The sequence below is a fragment of the Amphiura filiformis genome, chromosome 17, assembly GCF_039555335.1.
Source record: "Amphiura filiformis chromosome 17, Afil_fr2py, whole genome shotgun sequence".
Taxonomy (NCBI): Eukaryota; Metazoa; Echinodermata; class Ophiuroidea; order Amphilepidida; family Amphiuridae; genus Amphiura; species Amphiura filiformis.
In genome coordinates this window covers 55,160,609-55,184,243 of record NC_092644.1, presented here as the reverse complement: position 1 = coordinate 55,184,243, position 23,635 = coordinate 55,160,609, and the positions used below count along the sequence as shown (strand labels likewise).

Below are 23,635 nucleotides of genomic sequence, written 5' to 3'. Positions count from 1 at the left end.
CATGGCACGTATATTTATTGCACGTGTAATACTTTTTGACGTCACGAAAAGTATTGTACATACAATATTGTACGTACAATACGGAGTCTGAAGCTAGCATTACACTTACACTGGTGAATGTTTACCATGCATGACTTGCCTTTGAAAAACGTGTTTTTGGTCATTTTTTTTACTTTTTTGAGTGAAAAAAGACATATATTTTGGACCTCCTTTGCACATCTTCATTATGTTTTGTTTTATATTGATCAAGGAATATCAAAATTTACATATTTTATGATGTTTTTCATGGGTTTTTTTTTATCTTGCACTATACGCAATTCCTTTCCATCTTTTTGAGTGGACAAACTGTAGCACGAGTTACCGTAGCACGAGTACCGTGTTTTTTGCAAGCAAATGTAAAACTAAGAAGGGTAAATCTTTAAAGGTAGGCCTACATTAGGCTCTACTGGTTGTATTAATTAAAGCTCAAAATATGAAAACTCAACTAACATTACAAAATAACTAAAATGTTGAACACAAGCTCTAAAATACATTTTTCAGGAATTTCCAAAAATAGGGTCGGTCGGTTGAGAGCAAGCAAAGAGGCCCTATATCTTCTTCATTTTTTTTTTTTTTTGCCTAAGTGGTAAGTGGTAAGGCCTAGTCTTCAATTATAATATAATTTAGGCTTCATTGTGCCGAAAACATGTTACGGGAAACTTACTCCCTATTCCAGAAAAATACAAAACTATTTTTTTTTAATTAAAAAAATGTTATCCTGTTTTGCCACATGAAACATAGCTAAATCCTAATCCTTTTAAGTAGTTAGTCCTAACTCGCGATAAAAGTTAAATTTTAATACGGTATTTAGCCAATTTTTGTAACTAAGGGCCAAAAACATGCGTTTTTAGGGTCTTTTTCGTGTGCTGTGACAATCAAGCCCAAAGAATACTAAGACTAATTTCATTTTATAGTAGTGCTCAGTGGTTTATGTATTCTAATTTTTGGAAAAGACATGTTTCATTCTTATAACCAACCATTTATTACACAAAAAAGTGAAAATTAGAGCAAAATTTCGGCATACACTCAAGATTTTGAATGCTTAGACATGTTCCAAGTCTGTGATTTTTGTGACTCGATTGTCAAAAAACATGCCGAAAATGCATGTTTTTGGGTTTTTTCAAGATATTAGTAAAAAATAATAGTGAACCTTTTCTTTTATCTCCAGTTTACTAAATGAATGATAGGATTGCGCTATGTTTCATTTGGCAGAACTTGATAATAATTTTTAATCCCAAAAAAATAGTGCTGTGTTTTTCTGGAATGGGGAGTAGAATCGACTTTTCTTTCATGAGTCGAACTAATTAGGTATTATGGTCTCTGGTCTCAGGTGAGATCAGTCATGTTTTCAGGTTCTTTTTGCAAGAATACCCAGAGAGCAAGAGAGGAAAGAGCGCATTATTCTGTTTATTTTGGGTGTTTTTTGGGCGCAAAAAGCTAGACCGCAGTCTGGTCAAAGTTCACAACCTTCGACATTCATAACACTGTTTTCGCGCGAAATGGTGGATAAGTGCCGTGATCTGTGCTCGGCAATCGGGTAAAAAAGATCCGTTTTTACAAATAACTTCAGGTAAATAAACTTACATGTCAATATTTATAGTTCCAGGTAATAGTTGAGACTTTCATTTGGAAAGATCATCGCTGTGTCATGGAATGGGAAGGTTGATGGCAGTGGTGTCGTATGTGTTGTACATGTTGTATTAAAATCCAGCACAGGCTGTACTGCAATGCAGAATCGCATTGCACTGTTTTCGTGCATTGCGGAAATACAACAGTGCATGTACATACTGCACTACATGTGATTCAGCCATAGCCCCCGGGGGGGTCACTCCCATTATGGCCTGTACACCATCCGCGATAATGAACACGCGTAAAAAGGATCGTTTTTCGTGGGTAGGCACGATACACGCGTAGGCCTATCGCGTTTAGGGTGTCAAAAACATGAAAAATTGGAAAAAAGGGTAGCAAAATTGCAATTTCTAAATACGCGGAAATGAAATTTAGGGTATGAAATTTGATGTTAGGAATGAAATCCCTGTTTAGGGTGTCGTTTTAGCCAAGGGTTAAATCCTTGTTTAGGGTGCTTTTCAAAAGTTGATTATCGCGGATGGTGTACAGGCCATAATGGGAGTGACCCCCCTGGGCCATAGCCATATACTGACTCATGATGGCATGGACTGGATTCAGCTTTGATTTTTTTGTAAATACCTGATGCCACTGGTCTCTTCAATGCTTAAAAGAAAATTCATATGAAAAAAAATCAGCAAACCTCAATTACAATTGATTGTTGAAATTGAATCATGTGATTGTGAAATGCGACCATGCAATGCATCATGATGCATGCCAACAATCACATGACACATGTTCAGCTGATGTTGTGATGAACATTTTAATTATTAGACAATAATAACTGTGCACTATCTATTTTGAGGTCATTGTGTGAAACCCGACAATTCCACACAATGACCTTAAAATAGATGGTGCAAAGTTATTTAATATGTCATTCATTACCGTCGTACATGTATGTAATATTTTGAACAAATCAAAATGGCATTTTATGTCATAAAACGCTGTTAAGGTGGCACTACACGGGTCCCTGGCCAATTTTATGCCTATTTTTGCATTTTTATCAAAAATTATAGCGCATTGGTGACAAGTAAGATATGGTCATGCGCCATGAATTGGGGTATAGGAAAAGGTGGCGGTGTTACATTTTTTTATTTTTTCCCAAACATTTTGTCACTGATCTCAAGAATGGATCATAGGTGTACTGAACTGGTTTTGGTCTTATTTTCTTGCTAATTTATCTGGCTAAAATTGTGGAAGGTAAAACTTTCATACTATTTGTACTTTGTGAGATATTGCCAATCAAAGGATGTTAAGTTAGGGGTGGCGGAGTCTACGGATGAGGAGCCTACGGATGAGGCATGTGTTAAAGTATAGGAATATTGTTTTTGGTGACTCTCAAATATATTTTTTACTGTAACTTCATAACTCAGCAAGGTATTGAGATGGATTATGTACCATTGTTTTGGTATTTATGTCTAGTAGGTAATGTGACCAATTTTACTTTAAACTAGTTTAATTTGTTGTAAATGTGCTGCATTCTGTGTCATGGGTTCTAGGCTTTTCCTATATGCGTTACTGTACTAAGCATGCATTTATGCTCCGAAATGTTCTGAATGTCATATTTCTTGAATAAGTTACCCTACTTCTGTAAACGTTATCATTTCTTAGAAGGAAATTTGATGAGGAATTCAAATATGCCATTGGTTTTTGTGTAGGGCATAAAGGAAAAAAGTTTTGATTGAAAATATAATAAAAATCATAAAAATTTTGTACGACTTTTTAACACCCTGTATCTCAGTTAGGCAACATAACTCATCATTACAAGGTTGCTTGTTTTGAAAGTCTACAATGTTATTAAGCACATCTAAAAAGGTTTTAACAGACCAGGTGTTTATGTTAGTAAATAAGAGAGGAACAAAATTGTATACTTTTTGAACCAAAATTGAACTTTTCCACCCTATATGACATTTGTGGCACCCTTTATATTGACCAAATGTTTGTATGTGTGTATTCCTAGTGCTCTAAGCTTTACAGTGATATATAATTTTATAGGGTTTTGATGAACAGAATATGAATTAGACCAGTTTAAGTACAAAAACATGTAAATTGTTGAATTTTTTAGTATGTAACGCATTTGGCCCCCAATTCATAGCGCACGACCATATGTATATTATAGGGGCGCAAGGTCGAGGACAAGCCTGGAAACAAGCAGGCGCCGAGCGATTTTTACCCTACGGTTACCGAGTTTTGACGCCTGGATCCAACCAGAATTACACGCCCAGGCGCCAGAGAAAATCTGAATTTTGCGCCCGTATATATGACCATTATTGCTCCATTTTGACAAGTTCAGTGCTCAGGAAATGACCCAGTAAAACTTCGTCAGGCAAGCTCATTTCCACTCAAAATATTGGCCATTTCCAATGTATTTTCAACAAAATGCAGTGCCAAATCTTATCTTTTACCTAATATTTTGCCAATTTTCCTCGATATTTGCCTTCAGGGCTCATAATTTTGGCAGTATTTTGCCTTGTTTTCTGGTTAGGTGATCACGATGATCGCGATCATGAAGGCGCCATCTTGAATTTTGCCAATGTGTTTCTAGATATTGTTTTTCCTAGAATCATGAAAAAAAATAAATAAATAAAAATAAAATAAAATAAAATAAATTAAAAGTCTGTTCAGATAACATCTCAGGTGAGCATCGAAAGCTGTAGAAATAACAAAAATAAGGATTTTGATACTTTCAGAAAAACGACTCCTGGCTCTTTAAAAATGGCTCCTGGTTCGCTAGAAAATTACAGGACCAGGAGCCGCTTTTCCAAATGTTTGGCTCCTGGTTCAGACCGACTTATTTCCAGGCCTGGTCGAGGATTACAACTACTGCACTGAAATTGTAGGCCTATTTCAGCTGAGCCAACAGTTGTGGAGTTACAGTCAAAAATGAGGAAAAACCAATATTTGATCAATAAATCAGTAACTACTTGTCTTGAGTCACTGAAATTCCAGTGTACATAGTAACTGGATTCCATGCCCCTATAACATGATAATATACATAACTATTGTTACCGGTACCAGTGTTTTATTAGTTTTTGAGAAAAATGCAAAAATAGTCACAAATTTATCAAGGGGTGTAGTACCACCTTAAATATAACCAGTTGCTGTAACCTACCCAGGCGAATTTAACAATCGCGCCGACAACATATACAAGAGCCACCAATCACAGAAGCGTGACGGCATCATGTAGGCGTGTGCATTGGCATATAACGCTTAGCTTATACACATACGCGAGCGCGCAGAAGTCATTGTAGTGCGTCAGGAGTCATTGTACACTCTTAGATAGTGAGAACCAATCAGAGCAAGCGTTAGAAAAATCAAAACCATGCATTGATTGTGTCTAATTGCACTCCGCGTACTACGCGCAGTGCTTTCGCACACGTTCGCGTCTCGTAGGCTTGATTCATTTTTCGTGCGGGTTGATGCATTTATATTTGGTTCTATTTTCTAATAATTTTAGTGATAATTTTGTTATAAAAACAGCAAATATCACATGTTTTTTCGGGGGGAGTGCATTAGATGCATCAACATCAGCGCGCGTGCATTATTTTGTCTAATTTCTCTTCCAACAAGTAATACGCATTCATTAACCTATAATTAATGACCTTGCAATTAGTGCGCGGTCAGGCTACCAATTTCTTTTGATTGGATCACAGGCAGGGTTCGCAGGTTTTTGCCACAGGTGGAAAAAACCGCGGTTTTAACCGCTTGGCAAAAACAGTTTTTGCCAGTTTTTGCCGGCAAAAATGGCAAAAATTAAGAAACTGATTTATAGTTCAATTTTTTCATCTCAACACAAATTATTAAATTACAAAAATCATTTCCTGAGTGTAACAAGGGCAGATTTTGTAATTATAAGTAACATATTAAGAAATTAAAGGCATGCATGTTCATTGCTCGAGTGCATTTAACCGAAATGTGGCATATATCAGATTCAAAACTTTTTCATTTTAAGGAAGGACTTGATGAGACAAAAATTATGTTGAATCATTCATTAAAAGTTGTGTGCTGCTGTTTATGAGCTTTCTGTGTTATTTTTTGATATTTGAGTGACTATACGAGGGGGTATCCAAAAGTTTTTGACGTCACCCAGAAGTGAAAGAGCTATACCGATGAAATTTTGTCAGTGTAATCACTGGTCCTTATGTACATTATGGTCCAAAAATGGTCTCATAAGTATGTTTACTTTCTTCACAGGAGGCGCTAGATGGGAAGTAGGCGCATAACCTTTTCATGATAAGATCCTCCACTTTCTTGAGTTTTTTCACTGTGGCCGCATCATCCGTTAAGTGATGGACGTCCGCTTCTTGGCTCATCTGTGAGGGACATGTGGCCAGTTTGGAAATTCCTTTTTCAAAAAGCAATAGTGCCATATGATGGGCAATCATCACCGTGAGATTACTTTCATTTCATCATAGATTTTCTGAGCATTGTAGGCCTAACCCTTCAAATGCAGGAACTTAATCATGCTGCGTTCCTCAATTTTCACCATCTTTCAGGTTATGCGCCTACTGCCCATCTAGCGCCTCCTGTAAAGAAAGTAAACATACTTATGAGACCATTTTTGGACCATAATGTACATAAGGACCAGTGATTACACTGACGAAATTTCATCGGTATAGCTCTTTCACTTCTGGTTGATGTCAAAAACTTTTGGATACCCCCTCGTATGTGAGTTTTTGCCAGTTTTTGCCATTTTTGCCGGTTTAAACCAGGCAAAAACTGGCAAAAACAGGTTTTTGCCAATTTTTGCCACTGGCAACGGCAAAAACCGAACCCTGATCACAGGCTTGGCGTATATGAATAATATACGATGTTTATGGTAGGCCCTATGTTATGGGTTCTAAAAATCAAAGTTATTTTTACAGTACATGGATTACGGTTCCAGTTTGAGAACCATGTGATTCGATGGCTGCAATAATTTTCCTCTGATATTCACCAGATTTGGCAATAAAATAAATTAAAATCATTTCCAATCAAATCAAGGTACTGTATTTAATTAAAAAATAATTCAACACAGCTTTTGAGTTATGTGCATTTTAATTTGAGTGGATGTCGATTGATTTTGAGCAGTGTTTGAATACATATTGACAAAAATCAGAGCTGGGACATGGCAATCTCACATCTGGTGACCATCTGTTCCACAGTAGGCATGTCCACATTGCTTACTGTAGAGGGCCTCTCAACTCTTAAAGTTGCGACCACACTCACCACAGTAAATGGCTGTGTAATCCCTGTGGATAGAGAAATCCAAGAAAATTATAATTGGACACCAAAAACTTCAGGATGAAGGCAAAAAAGTGTTGGTACCTTATCCTTGATACAGAAGTTATGCAGTGATACTGATAGTTAAATTTCATCAATTAAAATCGCTTGTGTAAAATGAAATGCTGCATATGGAGTTGATTGTGAATTAATGTTTTATTGGGTTTTTTTTTGCAGAACCAGAACAGGATAGGTTTATTACTACGAAGAATGGATAAAGGCTCATCTCCTAAGAAGAGCCCTCCTCAGCTAAGTCCACCACCGATCTTCAGCCCATACAGCCCAAATAATAACAATAGTCCTCCTGACATTTGCTCCGATGGGCCGCACCTTGTCAAACACGACAACGGAGTACAAGATTCTCCGCCTAGACTCAGACGGGAAGTGCAAGCTTCACCACCAAAGCTTAGTCCCAAGGACGGGAAGGAATCTATGTCATCCGAACAGGAGGAGAAGGAGGGGGATGAAATGTTTTCCTCACCAACTCCGAGCACCAGCAGTAAGAAATCTGGAAGTCCTTGCCAATTTACAATTGAGTTGGATGTGTTAGCACGGTGGTCAGATGGATTAGTGTATTTAGGTACTATTTTGAAGGTGAGGTTTTTTGTTTGTTTATGTTTTATTTTCAAATAGTTATTGGATGATCAATTGCTACATGTTGACCAATTCATGAGTATAGTCTCTCAATTACTCTTGTTCAGTGTACCCAACCGAACACCCTCATTTTTCCCCCGATTATAAAACGAACAAGCTTTAGTATCAGTTGTAACCTTGAATCCAGCTTGATGAAATAATTTGGCTAATAATTGATGTTAATAATTGCTGTATACAGGTAGACGAGGATTTACATCGGTGTTTCGTCGTCAGATTTGAAGACAACTCAGAACATTGGGTGCTATTTAAAGATTTGCAAAAAGGTAGGTCATCTGTTGTCATTGGGCTTCTTCTTCTTCTTCTCGGTTACTGGCGGCGCTCAAACTTTGAGCATATAAGCCAGGCATGTGGGGGGGGTTATGCTGGTTAGTTAAGGTTTTGATGAGTCTGCAGATGTGCCTTGAAGCTCTTAACACTTTGAGAAGTGATGATATTGTCAGTTAGGTTATTCCACTCCTGTATGGTACGTGGGAAATATGAGTTCTTATAGGTGTTTGTGCGGCAGTGAGGTATTTGGTAATTTTGTGAGTTCTTGCGGCGAAGGCCTTGTCGGGTCACCGGCGTTAGGAACTGGTCATTGGGCTAATCCAGTTGAAAACCATACACTCGCTATGGAAGACATAACCTTAATCTTCCACCCAGGGAGTGTGAATTTCAAATAAGAGTTTCCTTACCTGAATGGGTGACTCCATTTGAAATATCAGCAGCCCTCGAATTAACCCAAGGCACCCATGGCATTTTCCTGTGGGTGCCCATCCCCACTGCCGTAATGCCCTCAAAATATGTCCTTTACCCAAGGCAGTCACTTGCCGTGCCCTCTAATGAAGTTGCTGTCCGTGCCCCAGCCTTTCCCCTTCACTATAAAATCATCTATCTATGTTTGTGTGTGTTTTCTTCACTTTTGAGAAATTGCCTTGGTGCCCTTCTCAAATTTTTAACAGTTGCCATGATGCCCTCTTGAAGTATTACAAACTGCCGTGCTGCCTTGCATTTTCAGTGAAAATCCAAGGCAATTATCAACTTACCCTAAAAAAGTTGCTTCAGATCCTTAATTCCAGGGCTGAATATCAGGGATGAGATTCTTCCTCAGATTAGAAGAATAACTCCTTTTTGAGTTTTTCTTCCCTGTGCAAAAGTATAGGAGACTCATTAATTTCCTCATTTGTAGTGCTTTTACTCTTTTTTGATTGAACCTCGCATCACATGTCTGAATATATACACCCAGTGTGGGAGATGAAGGTCATGTCTGCCATAGGGTGTATGGATTTCAACTGGAATAGCCCATTCATACTGGCAAGGGGACATTTTCACACTTGACTGATCACACATTGCCATTCATATTTTTAAAATGCCACTTTACAATTACATAGACCTAGCACTATAATATTTGTCACCCTGATGTGGCAGTGAAGTCAACGTGTCGAGGTAGCTGTTTCGAGCACGCATCTATACGGCGTCTTTAAAGCGTTTGTGTGCACACGCCGGTGCTTTGAGCATCCGCTAGCTACTTGAAGCTGCGCCTAATGAAATGTGCACTGACGTCACTGCCACATCAGTGTGAAAAATAATGGTATAGATCAGTGCCCTCTGAAATAGCTCAACACATGAATAGACCGGCCGTAAGCTCACTTTGCTTCCTCTATTTGAGGTGCATCGTGGTCCACGAACTTGGCTACTTCTACATGGACATACATGAACATAAATTTAGCCCTAGAATGCTGTACAAAAAACCTATCACAGGAAACCCGCTATTATTTTTAAAACAAGTTTATTTGAAATGTTTCAAAAGTCACAATTTCTTGTCAATTGTGATTCTGTCATTTTGAAATACGTAAAAAAAGCTAATTTAATTGAATTAAAAGTAACGATGTTCTGTATTACATGGATTTTGGCGGTACATTTTCTGCTACATGTAGGTGCAAAACAATGAAGCCATTTAGCATTTAGATGGCATGGGTACACAACAACATCTGGGAAATTGAAATAACAAACAATTTAACCTATGGTGCTGATTGGTTTTTTTATACTTCAAATAAGTTTAATATGTGTGTTTCAAAGCACATTACTAATACTATTTTTTTGTGATTTTATTTTTATTTGTTTTATTTTTATTCTTCTCAGGTCGAACTCACAAAAAGAATAGCGAGATAACTTGTGTAATGTGTGAAAGTGGTCTTTCTGAATCGCCTGATGAAATAGTCATATGCGATAAGTGTGAACTTGGTAAGTGCTGAGAGGCTGAGCAGACATACACAACATGTGTAGTGACGAACCGATCCAGATCATCGGCAAAAATCCACTCAATTACCGATCCTGTGAACCGATCCAACATTGTTTGATAAAAAAGATATATTCCGACCTGAACGATGTTAAAAACGATGAAATTAATAAATACTGAAGTACATGATGTGTTCCCACAATAGTTAGTAAAAGTTCAAGAAACGATAAACCTTACGTTATATCACATAATTAACCCTATAATGCCTCGTATATGACTGTATATACTTCCGCATTTTATGTTGCAGCACTGTGAGCTTGTTGTTATCGTAAACATGCCACTGCGCACCGTGTCTGCGCAGGTTCACAAGTTCATGGTACACAGGTTAACGAACTTCGAGAAGCAAGCTAGAATTTACCAGATTAGCGCCGCGTCGCTAGCTTAGAATTGTGTGCTACACGTGCTGTGTGCATAGCTTAATTCAAAAATTGGTATACATGTTTGTTTACAACTACGCAAGTCTGCATAAATGAGTTATTTCGTGGGATATCAAGTAATTCTTTCAAGGTAAAATACTAAATATATGTAATGTACGTACTACTGAGAGCTACTGAGCAAGTGTTAAATGTGTCACAGTCGTCATTCATTCTGAGTCGGAAAATAGCCCTAACGTGGATCGGATTTGTATCGGGATCGGGCCGATCTGAAAATTTTTGGATCAGGGATCGGCAATTTCCGATCTAGGGTGGATCGGTTCATCACACAACATGTGGCCTGCAGACCTGAACTTCTGCCATCTTCTCCATTGTTTTACCTTCTACAGAGTGTATCAAAATGATTGCTACCCATCAATTTTAATGTTCTTTGAAAAGCCTGCCTCTCCCATATACAACAGTGGATATTCTTGAAATGTCCAGAATGTATAGTTTATGACTTGTTTTACAGTAAATCTACAAATTATTTGGATCTATGTTGAATTTTGATGTGTCAGGCTCATCCATGATCAATGAAAATTGATGGATACCAATCATTTTGATACAGCTGCCTTGTACCACCACATTCACCACCTACTCTTTACAAAAATACAAAAAATTTGATTTAAATAGCAAATCACTGTTTTGTCATTGTTTCTGATGACTTGATCACATATTGCTATGGTCCATAGTTTCCATTGCTTATCCACTGCTTAAATTAGCATCACTTCCTGGAAACATTCATACAGCTGTCAGGCTTCACATAAAAAGCAGTGTATTGTATACTATAGATTCTTAGAATAAGCCATTAGGCCCATCACAGCAGATGGCAAAACTAAGATTCTTAGAAAATGTTCTACTGGATTTGCCTACCATACTCAACTACGTATTGTAACATGGTATTTTCTGTGTTATTTGTTTTGTGTTTTTCAATTACCTGTAATTTCAAGGACTTTACATAATTTGTAGTACCGTAATGTGTTTGACCTAATTAGTACCCCCAATAAGTGCCCCTTTAAGATGACAAAGTCTGTTAAAACACTCTCATGTCACTGCACGTGTACAATTAAATTTTGTCAAATGTCTATAAAAATTACCATCTAAAACTGATGGCTTAGAACTTGACCTGGACTAAAGTTTGTTCGGCTTTTATAATATGGAAATTATTCGGCTTTTGTTACTGCACGCGTCAATAAAGTCCCAACTCACGCTTGCGTAAATTCTCATTTAAGCGTGCACCAGTCACGCATTATGCAATGCACAACTAGCATTAGCATCGCTCCCAACTGCGTGCATGCCATTCTATATCAATACATGGTGTTATGAGTCTTATTCTTTCCGCCTTATATATGCCGAACAAACTTTAACCATGATGATTTTGGCTTGAGCTTCACTGTATTGTTATTGTTTAATGTGTATAATTTCCCAATTTTGGTGTTCAAGTTCTCATTTAAATAAGAGCCACCAAAAGTAACCGACTTGAATGCCCCTCTAATGATGTCAAATACGGTACATTCAATCAATTTCATGAGGACAAAATTTATATAATTTTAATTAAGGGGGTACTACACCCCTCAATAAATTTGTGTCTATTTTTGCATTTTTCTCAAAAACTAATAACACCGTGGTAACAAAAATTATGTATATTATTGGGCCAAGGAATCCAATTGTTACACTGGAATTTCAGTGACCCAAGACAAGCGTTGTTCGTTATTTATGATAAGAAATAAGGTACCGCTAGGATGTACCTCATTTCCTATCATATATACTGAACCGCTTGTCTTGAGTCACTGAAATTTCAGTGTAGTAATTGGATTTCTTGCCCCAATAATATACATAACTTTTGTTACCAGTGTGTTATTATTTTTGAGAAAAATAAAAAAAATAGTCATAAATTTACCACAGGGGTGTAGTACTCCCTTAATATATTTCAAGTATCTTTAAAACTTGTTGCATTGTGAATGTCATTGTGTCAATTGTTTACTTTCTCTCTTGGTTATCTTATGTTTTTCTTTCTTTAGGTTATCATCAATTATGTCATAGACCTAACATAGATAGCCGTATTCTACTGACCCCTGATGAGCCATGGTTCTGTAGACAGTGTGTATTTGCTAATTCAACAAAGGTGAGCTCTATGACGCATATCATGAACTTAACTTTTATTGATGGCACTTTCTATATCGTCGCTGGCCAGGGAAAACCTCATTAAAGTTCAAATGGACACGATCTGGTCCATGGATGCCAAAGGCGGCAAATTTGAAATTGAGATAAAGGCAAAAATAGTCTAAACAATGAAATACATAAGAAAATAGACGTCCCAAAACTTCATAATTTTAGAACCAAGTATGCTAGACCTTTGGTATTGTCAGTTTATGATAGCCTAATATTTGTATTAGGTAATAATTATAGTAACTCAATTTTCCAAAATGCCTCCTTTGGCCTCCATGGACCAGATCGTGTCACAAATGCAAAACCTCTTACATGTATATAAAAAGTGGGCTCCAATATCAAAACCTCATAATGTGCCATTTTGGACAAGTTCTTTTTTTATGTGCCAACTTGAAGAATATATCCTTATACACCTATTGATACCACTCTTTTAACTGTAAGGTGTATGCAAATAACAAATGCCATTTTTTATGTAAATCCTGTTAATTTTGAATGTAGTTTTAGTACCACTTGCAAAACATGAGTGGGAGTAAAATGGATGCAATTTTGCAAGTATTAGGAGTAGGACCCCAATGTTTTTTTCTTTTATCTTGGGGACACTTTTTACATAAAGGTTTTGCATTTGAACTTTGAAATTACATGAGGTTTTCCCGCCCAGCTACAATATGCAAGTAAAATTGTATAAGTGAACTATAGTGCTCCATTTTCAAGACTGTTAACTCCATGCATTTGTACACATCCTCAGAATGCTCACACATCATCAAAATATTATTGATTTTTTGTTGGCCCCCCCCCCCTCACTTTTTAGATTCTTGAGCGTCCAGACAAAAACAACGGGGGTCAGCAATTAACAGCAAACAATATTTCTGTCCTGGCATTATGCCCCTGTTCTCATGCAAGCAACTCCAAAGAGTTGACAGCCCTGCATCCTACAGAATGATTTAAGTACAGAGAACTAGATCTGTATGTAGCTCAGTTTTTAGAGTAGTTAACCCCAGGCTGTCCACTGTCCCAAACCATCCCAGGCTGTTTCACAAAGTACAGACATGATCTGCACCAATAGTTGTGGTTAGCTTTAAGTTGGGACATGACATGTGTAAATGTTAGAAATAAAATAAAAAATCAGTTTTGAAAAAAGTGAACTAATATCGTATTATAAGCTCGTGCATGACTGTATAGCTTCAATAAATGATGGCACATAAATAAATTGACTTTGATTGTTTGTTTTCAGATTGGTGGCGCTTTAAAAAGAGGTGCCACGGCTAGAGCATTCCAAGAAGTGAAAAAGAATTTACCTTATAAGGTAGGTTTACTCTCTCTATTATGGGAGAAACATACAAGACAGGTTGTTATTTTAAATTACCCTTAAAAATTAACTAAAACCTGGGGAAAATAACAATTTTTTCACTTGTTTTGCTCACATTTTTGTCAATTAAAATCGGGCCACTTTTGTCCAGAAATTATTTTACAGTGGAAACTTGTTAACACAAAATCTGTTAACAACAAATTTCTGATGACACAAAATGCTTTTCAAGTCCCAAGCATATATTTTATACATTATAAAGAGTAAGACCTGAAAACAATAAATCTTGTTAGCAGCATTTAAGAGAGCCAAATTTTCAATTAAAAAATATTACAAATTGGGCAGAAAGTGGACATCCTCCTGTTTCGAGTCCATGATGGCGGTGCCGACGACAAGAGCTGACAAGCAGCATGTTATCGGAAAATTACATCTGTAAGTGCATTTTTAGCCAAGAATGTGATTTACATGAACATTCTATTTTAATTTGGACATGCAACAAATTCCAATTAGGCCGACTAACATGATATGGCATGGAAATTATATGGTCTCTTTTTCATTGAAAAATTATGGGAGGCATATATTAGGAACAATACGGTATAACTCTTTCATTGACAATAATCCATGAATTGAGTCGTGCAAAGACACTTGTCAAAATACTTTTGTAACTTTCACTGTACTTCTTCTATTTCTGTGTTGTGTGCAGCTTGAAAGCATCCATTGGGATACAGCTCATAAAACTAACAAAGAAAGATGTTATTGTTATTGCGGGGGACCTGGCGAGTAAGTATACTGAGTATTTATTGAAATTTAAAGCAAATCATTATGTTCTGGTATTAATCTGTAAACAAATACTGTCACATTAAAGTTTGTATCTTAGGCACTTTCTCTTCACTGCTTTGTATTGGCTGATTATCATCCAAAGTTGGCTCATTGGTTTGAGTGATCTGTGTAGGTCATACATGTAAGACATTTAATTTATTAGATGTCAAGGGTCGTGTGGAAGTATTTACATATATATGATGCGATCAAGCAAAATCAGTCGGAACTCAAAAATATTAAATTTTCAGTTTCTTACTGGATAGTAAAAAGCATTAGAGGCTGAGCAGACATACACAGCATGTGGCCTGCAGGTTATTAGCTGCGTTTTCCAGAAAACCCCATTGCAATTGAACAACCAGTTCCAAAGATATGAGCAATTAAAGAGTTTCCAAAACAACAGGAAACAAAAGAAAATATTTCCTTTGTTTGGCTATATCTCAAAATCAATATTTCCAAATTCCGACTGATTTTGCTTGATCGCATCACATATGTAGATTATTACTTTTTATCTTCGGAACATGTTGATGATCACTTATGATTTAATCCTTGGTCATACTTGACCACCTGCTATGACCGCAGCTCGATCATGGATAAAGAATAGACATCTGTTGGAAATGTCATGCTTGTCTTGTGTAATTTCCTAAGTATAATATAATCACAAAATACAGCAGGGGAAAAATTTAATGTTCTTGTTCTTATTTCCCATGTACAGTTGGTATCTGAAGATGCTGCAGTGTTGTAGATGTAAACAGTGGTTTCATGAAGGTAGGTTAGAATAGGGTTTAGCAACTCTACCTTTAGGGTTTTTCTAGGATTCAATAGTGCAGACCTGAGAGAGGCCGCCAACGAAGAGTTCAGATGCAGAAACTGATTATGTCAATTTTTTTCAATTTTGGAATTTTGAAAGGAGAATGTCAACTTTCAGTCGACATTATAGAGTAGATGTTGGTGCCTTATGCTCTAAGGGCCGGTTTCTCGAAACATAGCTAGTGGTCAGGCTTAAGCCCAATTACCTTATTCTTTCCGCGCCCATGCCCCAATAAGCACCCACCCAAGATATTTTCAATTTGTTAAAGGGTACCTTCATGTTGAGAGATGGATAGACGTCGATTCAGTGAAATAGCTGGAGGACTAGAAGTCCTGTGTAAACTTGCAATACATTTTCTGCATCAGAAAAACTACTAGAACGTCTCAGGACTTGTATTACAATCATGCATTCAATTAACTTAATGATGCATTATTGTATTTTTGGTTTCAACACACTCTATGCTGAAGATATATGGGTAACAATTACACATATTATGAGACCATATAATACTCCATTTTTAACTTACCTTACATCTCATTCAGGAATTTTTTAATTCATTGATTCCAAAGTTTCCGCATATGTTTTGTTTAAAGTCCAAAACAGTATCTATTTAGTCTCTAGTCAAATCCAAGGTTGTTATTGATGTGTTTGTAATGTGCATCTACTTTGTTTTTTGTCCTCAGCATGTGTACAGTGTCTTGATATACCTATGATGTATGGAGATAGGTAAGTGTACAGTGTCTTGATATACCTATGATGTATGGAGATAGGTAAGTGTACAGTGTCTTGATATACCTATGATGTATGGAGATAGGTAAGTGTACAGTGTCTTGATATACCTATGATGTATGGAGATAGGTAAGATTCATCAGTAGTAGTTTGATTGATTTCCTATGTATGTTATCATTAATGGTAGCATCATACTCATTACTGTTGTCTGTCACACTCAGCATTGAGGTCAACTTGGGCTGCCCTTTGGGGCTTGGAAGCATATCGACCCATGGCGCGCTTTGAGGAATCTGAGTGTTCAGAAAGCGTGGATAAATGCTGTTTTATTATTATTATTATTATTATTATTATTATTATTATTACTTTTACTTTATCATAGTCTCTTGATCACTTGCTTATGGGTAACTAGAAATCTAACTCTGTTGCCAGAAGAACTCCAGTTACAATTGAGAAAGCCAAGTTAAAAAATTAGTGTTCTTTAACCTTAATGCTAAAAGTGCTTTGGTTTTTTTTGGCTATTGGAAAGGAAAGAAGTAGTGAAAAAGAAGAGAATATGAACAAAGAAGTTGTTTGTTTCTGTTAGGATTCAAACCCCAGACCCCTCGCGATCCAAGCACTTCATCGCCAACCAATAGCCATATGTGTATTGTGTTTCGCTGGCCTTAGGGTGATTACGTCTTGTGGGATTTTTAAGATTTTAGAGAGTTTACAATGGTATCCATGGAAACACATACTGATTGTTTTTTATTGTTATTTATTTCCTTGTTACAGATTTTATATTTTTGTGTGCTCTGTTTGTAATGATGGGCCAGAATATTTGAAAAAGTTACCACTTAAATGGTAAGTAGGAGAGAATAGATCATGTGTACATATACCTGTTTAGTTGAACATGATTTAAAATGTTCTAGTTCTAGTTGCACATGTATACCATTTAAAAGTTTCATTGTTCTGTTCTTCTGTATTCTAAATGCCCCCTGTGAACCTGTCTAACTTGCATCTGAAGAGTTTCATCGCATTGCTAAAATATAAAGAATATAAAGAATAAGAAATAATGTAATACTTTTGACCATGTCTCACTCAAAAAATGTCAGAAATGGCTTTTAGAGCATTTTGAGATGAAACTCTTCATCTGTTTAAGTGTCCACTTAGTTTGAGTAAAGAATAAACAAGATTGGTTGAATCATCTTGGCATAACATTCTAGTTGCTGGTACATTTGCTTTATGGGTTTAATCACTATTTGTCTTCAAAAATTGTTTTTTCATAAATAATATCCCTGGAGTTTACCTTACACAAATACCAGGGGTGCCCTTAGGTCAATATGGTAGCCGTGTATTTGTTCAAAGAGTTTCCTACTTCAATTCTCTCTGATACTAAATTTTCTAAAATCTTTAATCAAATCTGGAATGTTCCATTTCTTTTACAGGGTGGACTTGGCTCATCTGCTTCTTTACAATCTTACCTTACTACATACCAAAAAGTATTATGATTTGGATGCAGAAATTATGCCCTTCCTCATGGAACATTGGAATAACCTTCAGATTGCGGAGGTAAGAATTTGAATTGTGTTATATAACAGTCCAACCACTTTTATCCTGCTGGATAATTGGACAATCCTGATACATGGATTATATGCAATTCTGGATTGAACGTCTGATGTGCTATATATTCAGGGACTGTCTTTTGGAATTTGCAGGAGAGCATTAAATAGCTCCTTCGGAGCCTTCAAGGAGAGCTGTTTAGAGCATTTACAATAGAATGTTAAGGAGAGAATGGCCAACTAAGAAGAGCTAAAAACCACTCTCCTATATCAGATTTAAGGAGAGCAGTAGAGAGTGATTGCTTTCGCTCTCCTCAAAAGGCAGTCCCTGTATATTGGACAAAAGTAAGCAATTACTTAATATGGGGCAATAGCACTGAAAGATGGTATTTGAGTGCTGTATGAAATATACATGTAGATATTGTTATGTCGTTATTCATAGCATAAAATTAAATAGTAAAATGTTTTCTGGTGAAGATCACATGGACAAATAACAGAAATATATTTATAAAAGAGGTTTGGAGTAAATGAAGTTGGGACTGTATGATAATGGCATCGTATGATGCAACTGGTCAGTACTAAGTGTATGTTTTTTCTATTTCTTTGCTAAATATGACCCATATCTTCCCAATAGTAGCATACAATTTTCCTATCATATTAAAAGATGTATTGTGAATTTAGGGATTCAGTCATGTTTCACCGTTGTTCATCACCGTTTAACAACAATGCGTCTGTGTTGTCTGCAAGAGCACCAGAGCAAGTTAACCATGCAGATGTGCCGGACGTGAGTTCTTAAACGTTGGTGAACAACAGTGATACATGATTGAATCCCTTTCAAAACAAGCTAAATCATCTAATTCACATGATTATATCAACATTACAAACAGGATCGATTATTTCTCAGTTGATATTAGTAATAAAACTACAGGACAAAATGCCAATGTTAAGAGACATTCTCCAAAATAATGAATTCACAAACGTTTCAGGCCTGACAAATTATATGCGCTCACGCGTAACACATATGGGCGCTAACATTAAATTGCGTCCGCGTATTGTCTACTGGCAAAGTGTGGATTCATCACTGATTAACAAAGGTAGAAGAGTTGTTGAATTGAATGTTTTCAATTAAATGTCCTGTATCACATTTTTATCTCACAGCTTGGAGGTACTACCAGATTAGACAAACAGGAACATATGTTGACTGCATTAAACAGCACAAAAATGAAGTAAGCAACCGTTACAAATTTGTAAACTCTTACGAACTGTTTTGGTCGGTTACAAAAGGGCTATATAATGTATTAATTCATACGTGCTATCTAATGGTGTGTGTCAGTGGTTGGGAGCTAGTCATTATCAACAATAATGCATTGCTGCTCAGAGTAATGATTGCGGGATATAAAAAAAAATTGGAAATTAAAGTCACATTTTTTAGAATGTTTGCATCTTAATCTGTAGTATTATATTACAATCACCAAATGTTTGGGATATTAACAGGGTTCATTGATGGGATTGAGGGTATGATCATTGTTTATGCTCTCAGCTATGCCTCAGGCACATATAATCAGGGCAGAAAGAAAGGCTCTAGTGCCCATGGGGTTCAATATTTATCTTGTGGGTAACTTTAATTTTTTTGACCTTATGGATTTAACTTTCAAATTCAAGATGCTGGTTAAATCCTAGCTCTAACTCTAAATTGATAATACTTTTGCCAATACTATTAAACAATTGAATCCCAACCTTAATTCATCCACTTCCTGGTCTAATTCTATGCCTAATCATGACGTCTTTGGATGGTCACCTATGTTCAGTACGTATTCATTATCATAATCTTTCTTGCTTGTTACCACACTTCAGTCTCCAAAATGGCACACATGGTTTGCATCGGGCCTTCAGATTATCTTCATTCTCATATCTTGCAAAACAGTGGATAGGTTTTACAAACCAAAATTATATAAATTGATTGAAAAATTTATCTGTTGTTACCATCCCATGAACAGATTTGTATGCGGCCGAGAAGTTAAGAAAAAAATCGCCCTGTGGGGGTTGCGAGTAAGGAATTCACCTGTTCCTCCCACTGTAGTCCTACCAGCTGTTGGGCAGATCACAGATGAGATCATGGAGGATTTGCAGATGAAAGGAAGAAAGGTCGTCACATTTGTCCCTGTTCCAAGGTGAGTCTGGGTTGCAGGAGATGTTAGACTGAATGGGCTCTTCCAGCTAAAATCTGTACACCCTCTATGAAAGACATGACCTTAATCTTCCACACAGGGAGTGTGAATTTCAAATGGGGTTACCTGAATGGGTGGCTCTATTTGAAATATACACCCCTGCGTGAGATTAAGTTCATGTCTTCTGTAGGGGGTGTATGGATTTCAACTGGAATAGTCCAGTCCTTCGTTATCTACCAACTGTGCATGTATATTGTGCGATGCTCATTAGTGATGAATGAATAACATAGCATTCATGCCGTGTTGTGAGTTTGGTTGTGAACCATACTGCGACTTACCGTGTCCAACCGCACCGTTGTGACGAGTAATATGTTCTGAATGTTTTTAAAATATGTGTCAAATAACAAACATTGTTTAAAGGGTAAAAAAGAGTATGCCATTTAAGGTTGAATTTTGAGATGCTGTGACAAGTATGGGTATCACTTTAGTATGTGTGTGAACCACGGGGAGGGGTGCCGAACTTCCGAGGAGGTACTCATGTGAGACCTTGTAGTGTTGCACAGGGGTTCCCTATGTGTGCCCACCAACAATAGCAAGCAAGGATATGAGACCATAGAATAGGAATAAAACTTGAAAGGTACATGATTGTAGAAGATTGGATATTTAAAATTACGCTGGTAATTGATGTAATATTTACAAAATTAATACCAGTGATTAACACTCAACATCGTAACAAATTGAAGTACAATTTATTTCAGGATTAATTTTGAAAGTAGGTGTACTAGGATGTCCGAGTCCAGTAGGTATGTTTTATGAAGTCAACATTCAATTTGTGTTTAGCAGAAGAGCTTTTAGAATTTTACAATTATTTTCTTCTGAATATTATGTTTGTGTTAACCTAACAGGATGTATTCATTTGTTTTTTCATAATTATGCTGAAACTTTCATTACGAACTAACATTTTTATTCATTGTTTGTTGAATTAAAATTGTTGGCTCTTGTATGACCATCTGATGAACTAGTTTGTGGAAAACCCGCCCAGGTGATGACAAACTTCGACAGGATGTCTTTTTATTATTTTCCTGATCTTTTCCCCAATTTCTGTCTTACTTTTGAGAAAAATACCTAATGACAATAATGAAAACACTATCAGAGACTCGCTGGATGAATTTGAGACCCTATTCCAGACCTCAGGAGGCTTTTGTGATTTTGGTACTCCTTTTTGCGGCTGGTCTAACATTTTTTGGAACAATATTGATTACCTGACCAGTGTAGACCCATGTCGGTATGATTTAGGTCCGGTTTTTGAAAGCAGGAGGAAAGAACTGCTTGGCCACATGGAAAAACAAAGGGATACTTAAATTTCCCTCTGAATATGTACCCAGGGTAAAGTAAAAACAAATGGGAGTACCTGGGGGAATATCTAATGTTCATGGACCAGCAACCATGCTCACAGCACTGCCGGTAATCAAACCCGGACCATATTGGTGTATGAGGCATATATTTCGATCACTCAGAATCACCCTAGCAGTCACAGTGATCGAAAGATTAATTTTTGGTAGTACAAGGTATCCCTGAACAAAACACCTATCACTTTTTTGACAATTGACTGCTCTATTTTTGAAATAAAAGAATTTTACTAAAATACTAATGGTGTGGTATAACCAGACCTGTTGGTAATTCTGTTAGTCTACAAGCTGGTTTCCAAAATTTTTATGCTCTTACTATCAGGTACAATGTATGCAAAATCACCTATAAATGTTTTATTTTTTTATTGTTTTCATCAATTTGTCTTTTGACAGTACATCTCCAGTTCCTTTAATCTCAAGAAAGAAAGGTAAAAAGAGGACTCTATCCGAGTCTGGTGAAGAAGAAGACAAATCAAAGAAGAAACTTGAGAGGAAGGAGAAGAAAGAGAGGAAGAAATTAGAGAAAGCAATTAGTTCTGTAAGTGGTAGTTTTAGGGAACAACACAAAAGATCAATAACATCCTATTCCTATAACTAGTTTTGTTTCATATCCTACATTTTCCCTCCCTGTATGTAACAAAACCAGAAGTGAAAGTGGAATAGGAGAAAACATGAATATTTTAACCCCCTTCCTCCCCAGTGAAACTATTTCGTTTATAGTTCATCATTGGTCTTTTGGGTTATTCCCTTAATTCAAGAGGTATAATCAGAGGGTTTTTGTAACATGTGCAGATGCCAGTTTTCTGTATTTACATGAAAATTCTGTGGGTTTTTTTTTGTAAGTTTGCCCAAAATTGTTAATATTTCCAGTCATTTTGCTCAATCTAGGGGAATGATAAACGGCATATTTGGAGTCGAATTCAGCAGCAGGGTCAGCATGTTTGTTTGTTAGTTTAATAACAACTTACAAACACTTTCAAAACCAAAAAAGTTGGTCTTATGTTTTGGATGTTGAAATTAAATGACTGTATATCCTGTAAGATACTAAATTCAATTTAAATTTACAATTTTTTTTCTGTTTCTTTTCAGGGACAAGTTGGTAAGCCATATAGCGCAAACCAATCCTACAAAGGGTACAGAGGTACAGACAATTTTGCAAACCTCTTAAATCTCTCACCCGTCAAAAAAGGACAATCTGTGTTAGACTCCATACAGCCATTAGAATCTACCTTCAAGTGTGGAGGTAGAGGCATTTGTAAACACAAGTTAGAAGATGAATTGAAAGCTGCTGCAATGGGGCGCCCTTGCAACCGGAGCTCCGAGGGGAAACCGATCCTGCAAAAGAAAGTGGTATAGGATTGTCGCTAAGAAGCAGCAGCCTTCAACGTATCGGTGCTAAGAAACTGACGACGACATCGCAGAAAAACTGCAGTGTGTGCTGTACCTCGCCTTTATGTACGGAACATTCACCAAATCGACGAAGGCTGCATAAGAAGAAAAGGAGACGGAAATCAAAACGAGAACCAGATTCTTCACTTAATTCCCCTGTTAAGTCACCAAGGACATCACCAAAGAAATCCTCACCTATAAGGACAACATTTATAACGCAAACTTCTCCTCAAAAATCCAAAGATGGATCTCCAACGAAGTTTGCTTCAAAATCACCAGCAAAATCGGTGCTGAGGTCATCCCCGGTAAAATCCCCTTCTAAATTGTCAAAAAGATCACTGCAACGATCACCAGTAAAATCATCAAAACATTTACTATCAAGGTCTCCACCAAAACCACAAAGAGACTTGAGAAGCGGGGGTAGTCCATCCAGCGCAGAAAGGTTTGTTGTCAATGGAATAAACAAGAATTCTGTTTCATTGAGTGAACTGAAGCGCTCTGTGTCGTCGTATTTTGGAGCAGAAGGTCGACTTGCTTGTGGAGAGAGGTATAATGTGCTTGGGAAAAGAATTACTGTTGACGGTAAAGTACAATATCTTATACAATGGGAAGGGACAACTCCCTGATGGTACATAGAAGTGTAGCTATAAAGTTACAATGGGTAATTCTATTTGAAATTCACACCTCCATGTAAGAGATTAAGGTCATGTCTTCCATAGGGGATGTGGATATCAAGTGGAATAGCCCAATACCAGCTATTACAAACATAACATTTCTATGTCCAATGATTTGCTTGTTTATTTGTTAAAAATCAATTCACCTTTTCGGTAAATCCCATAACCCTTTGCAAGTACACCTGAGAACTCGTCATTTGACGTTACGCCGACTTGCAATGCGCACTAACGAACGATGTTCTAAAAACGATGTGCACATCAGCGCAGATCAGCGTGACGTCAAATGACGAGTTCTCAGGTGTACTCGCAAAGTGTTATGGGATTTACCGAAAAGGTGAATTCAAATCCTTTTGACTT

The 23,635-nt window shown here is 36.9% G+C and overlaps 1 protein-coding gene across 2 annotated transcripts; it reads left to right on the top strand.

Moving 5' to 3' along the window:
• The first annotated feature begins 1,532 nt into the window (after positions 1 to 1,532).
• On the top strand, positions 1,533 to 22,689 carry LOC140138010 (metal-response element-binding transcription factor 2-like). Of its 2 annotated transcripts, XM_072159841.1 has the most exons (16): positions 1,533 to 1,609; positions 7,105 to 7,521; positions 7,760 to 7,844; positions 9,703 to 9,804; positions 12,294 to 12,397; positions 13,673 to 13,744; positions 14,448 to 14,524; positions 15,276 to 15,328; positions 16,055 to 16,097; positions 16,872 to 16,940; positions 17,525 to 17,648; positions 18,797 to 18,864; positions 19,636 to 19,809; positions 20,565 to 20,609; positions 21,609 to 21,753; positions 22,305 to 22,689. In XM_072159841.1, the coding sequence occupies exons 2-16, from the start codon at positions 7,138 to 7,140 to the stop codon at positions 22,569 to 22,571; spliced, it is 1,812 nt and encodes a 603-aa protein (XP_072015942.1). In that variant the 5' UTR covers positions 1,533 to 1,609; positions 7,105 to 7,137; the 3' UTR covers positions 22,572 to 22,689. The 2 variants fall into 2 exon arrangements, with proteins under 2 accessions (XP_072015942.1, XP_072015943.1); XM_072159842.1 differs by lacking the exon at positions 20,565 to 20,609.
• The last annotated feature ends 946 nt before the right edge of the window (positions 22,690 to 23,635 follow it).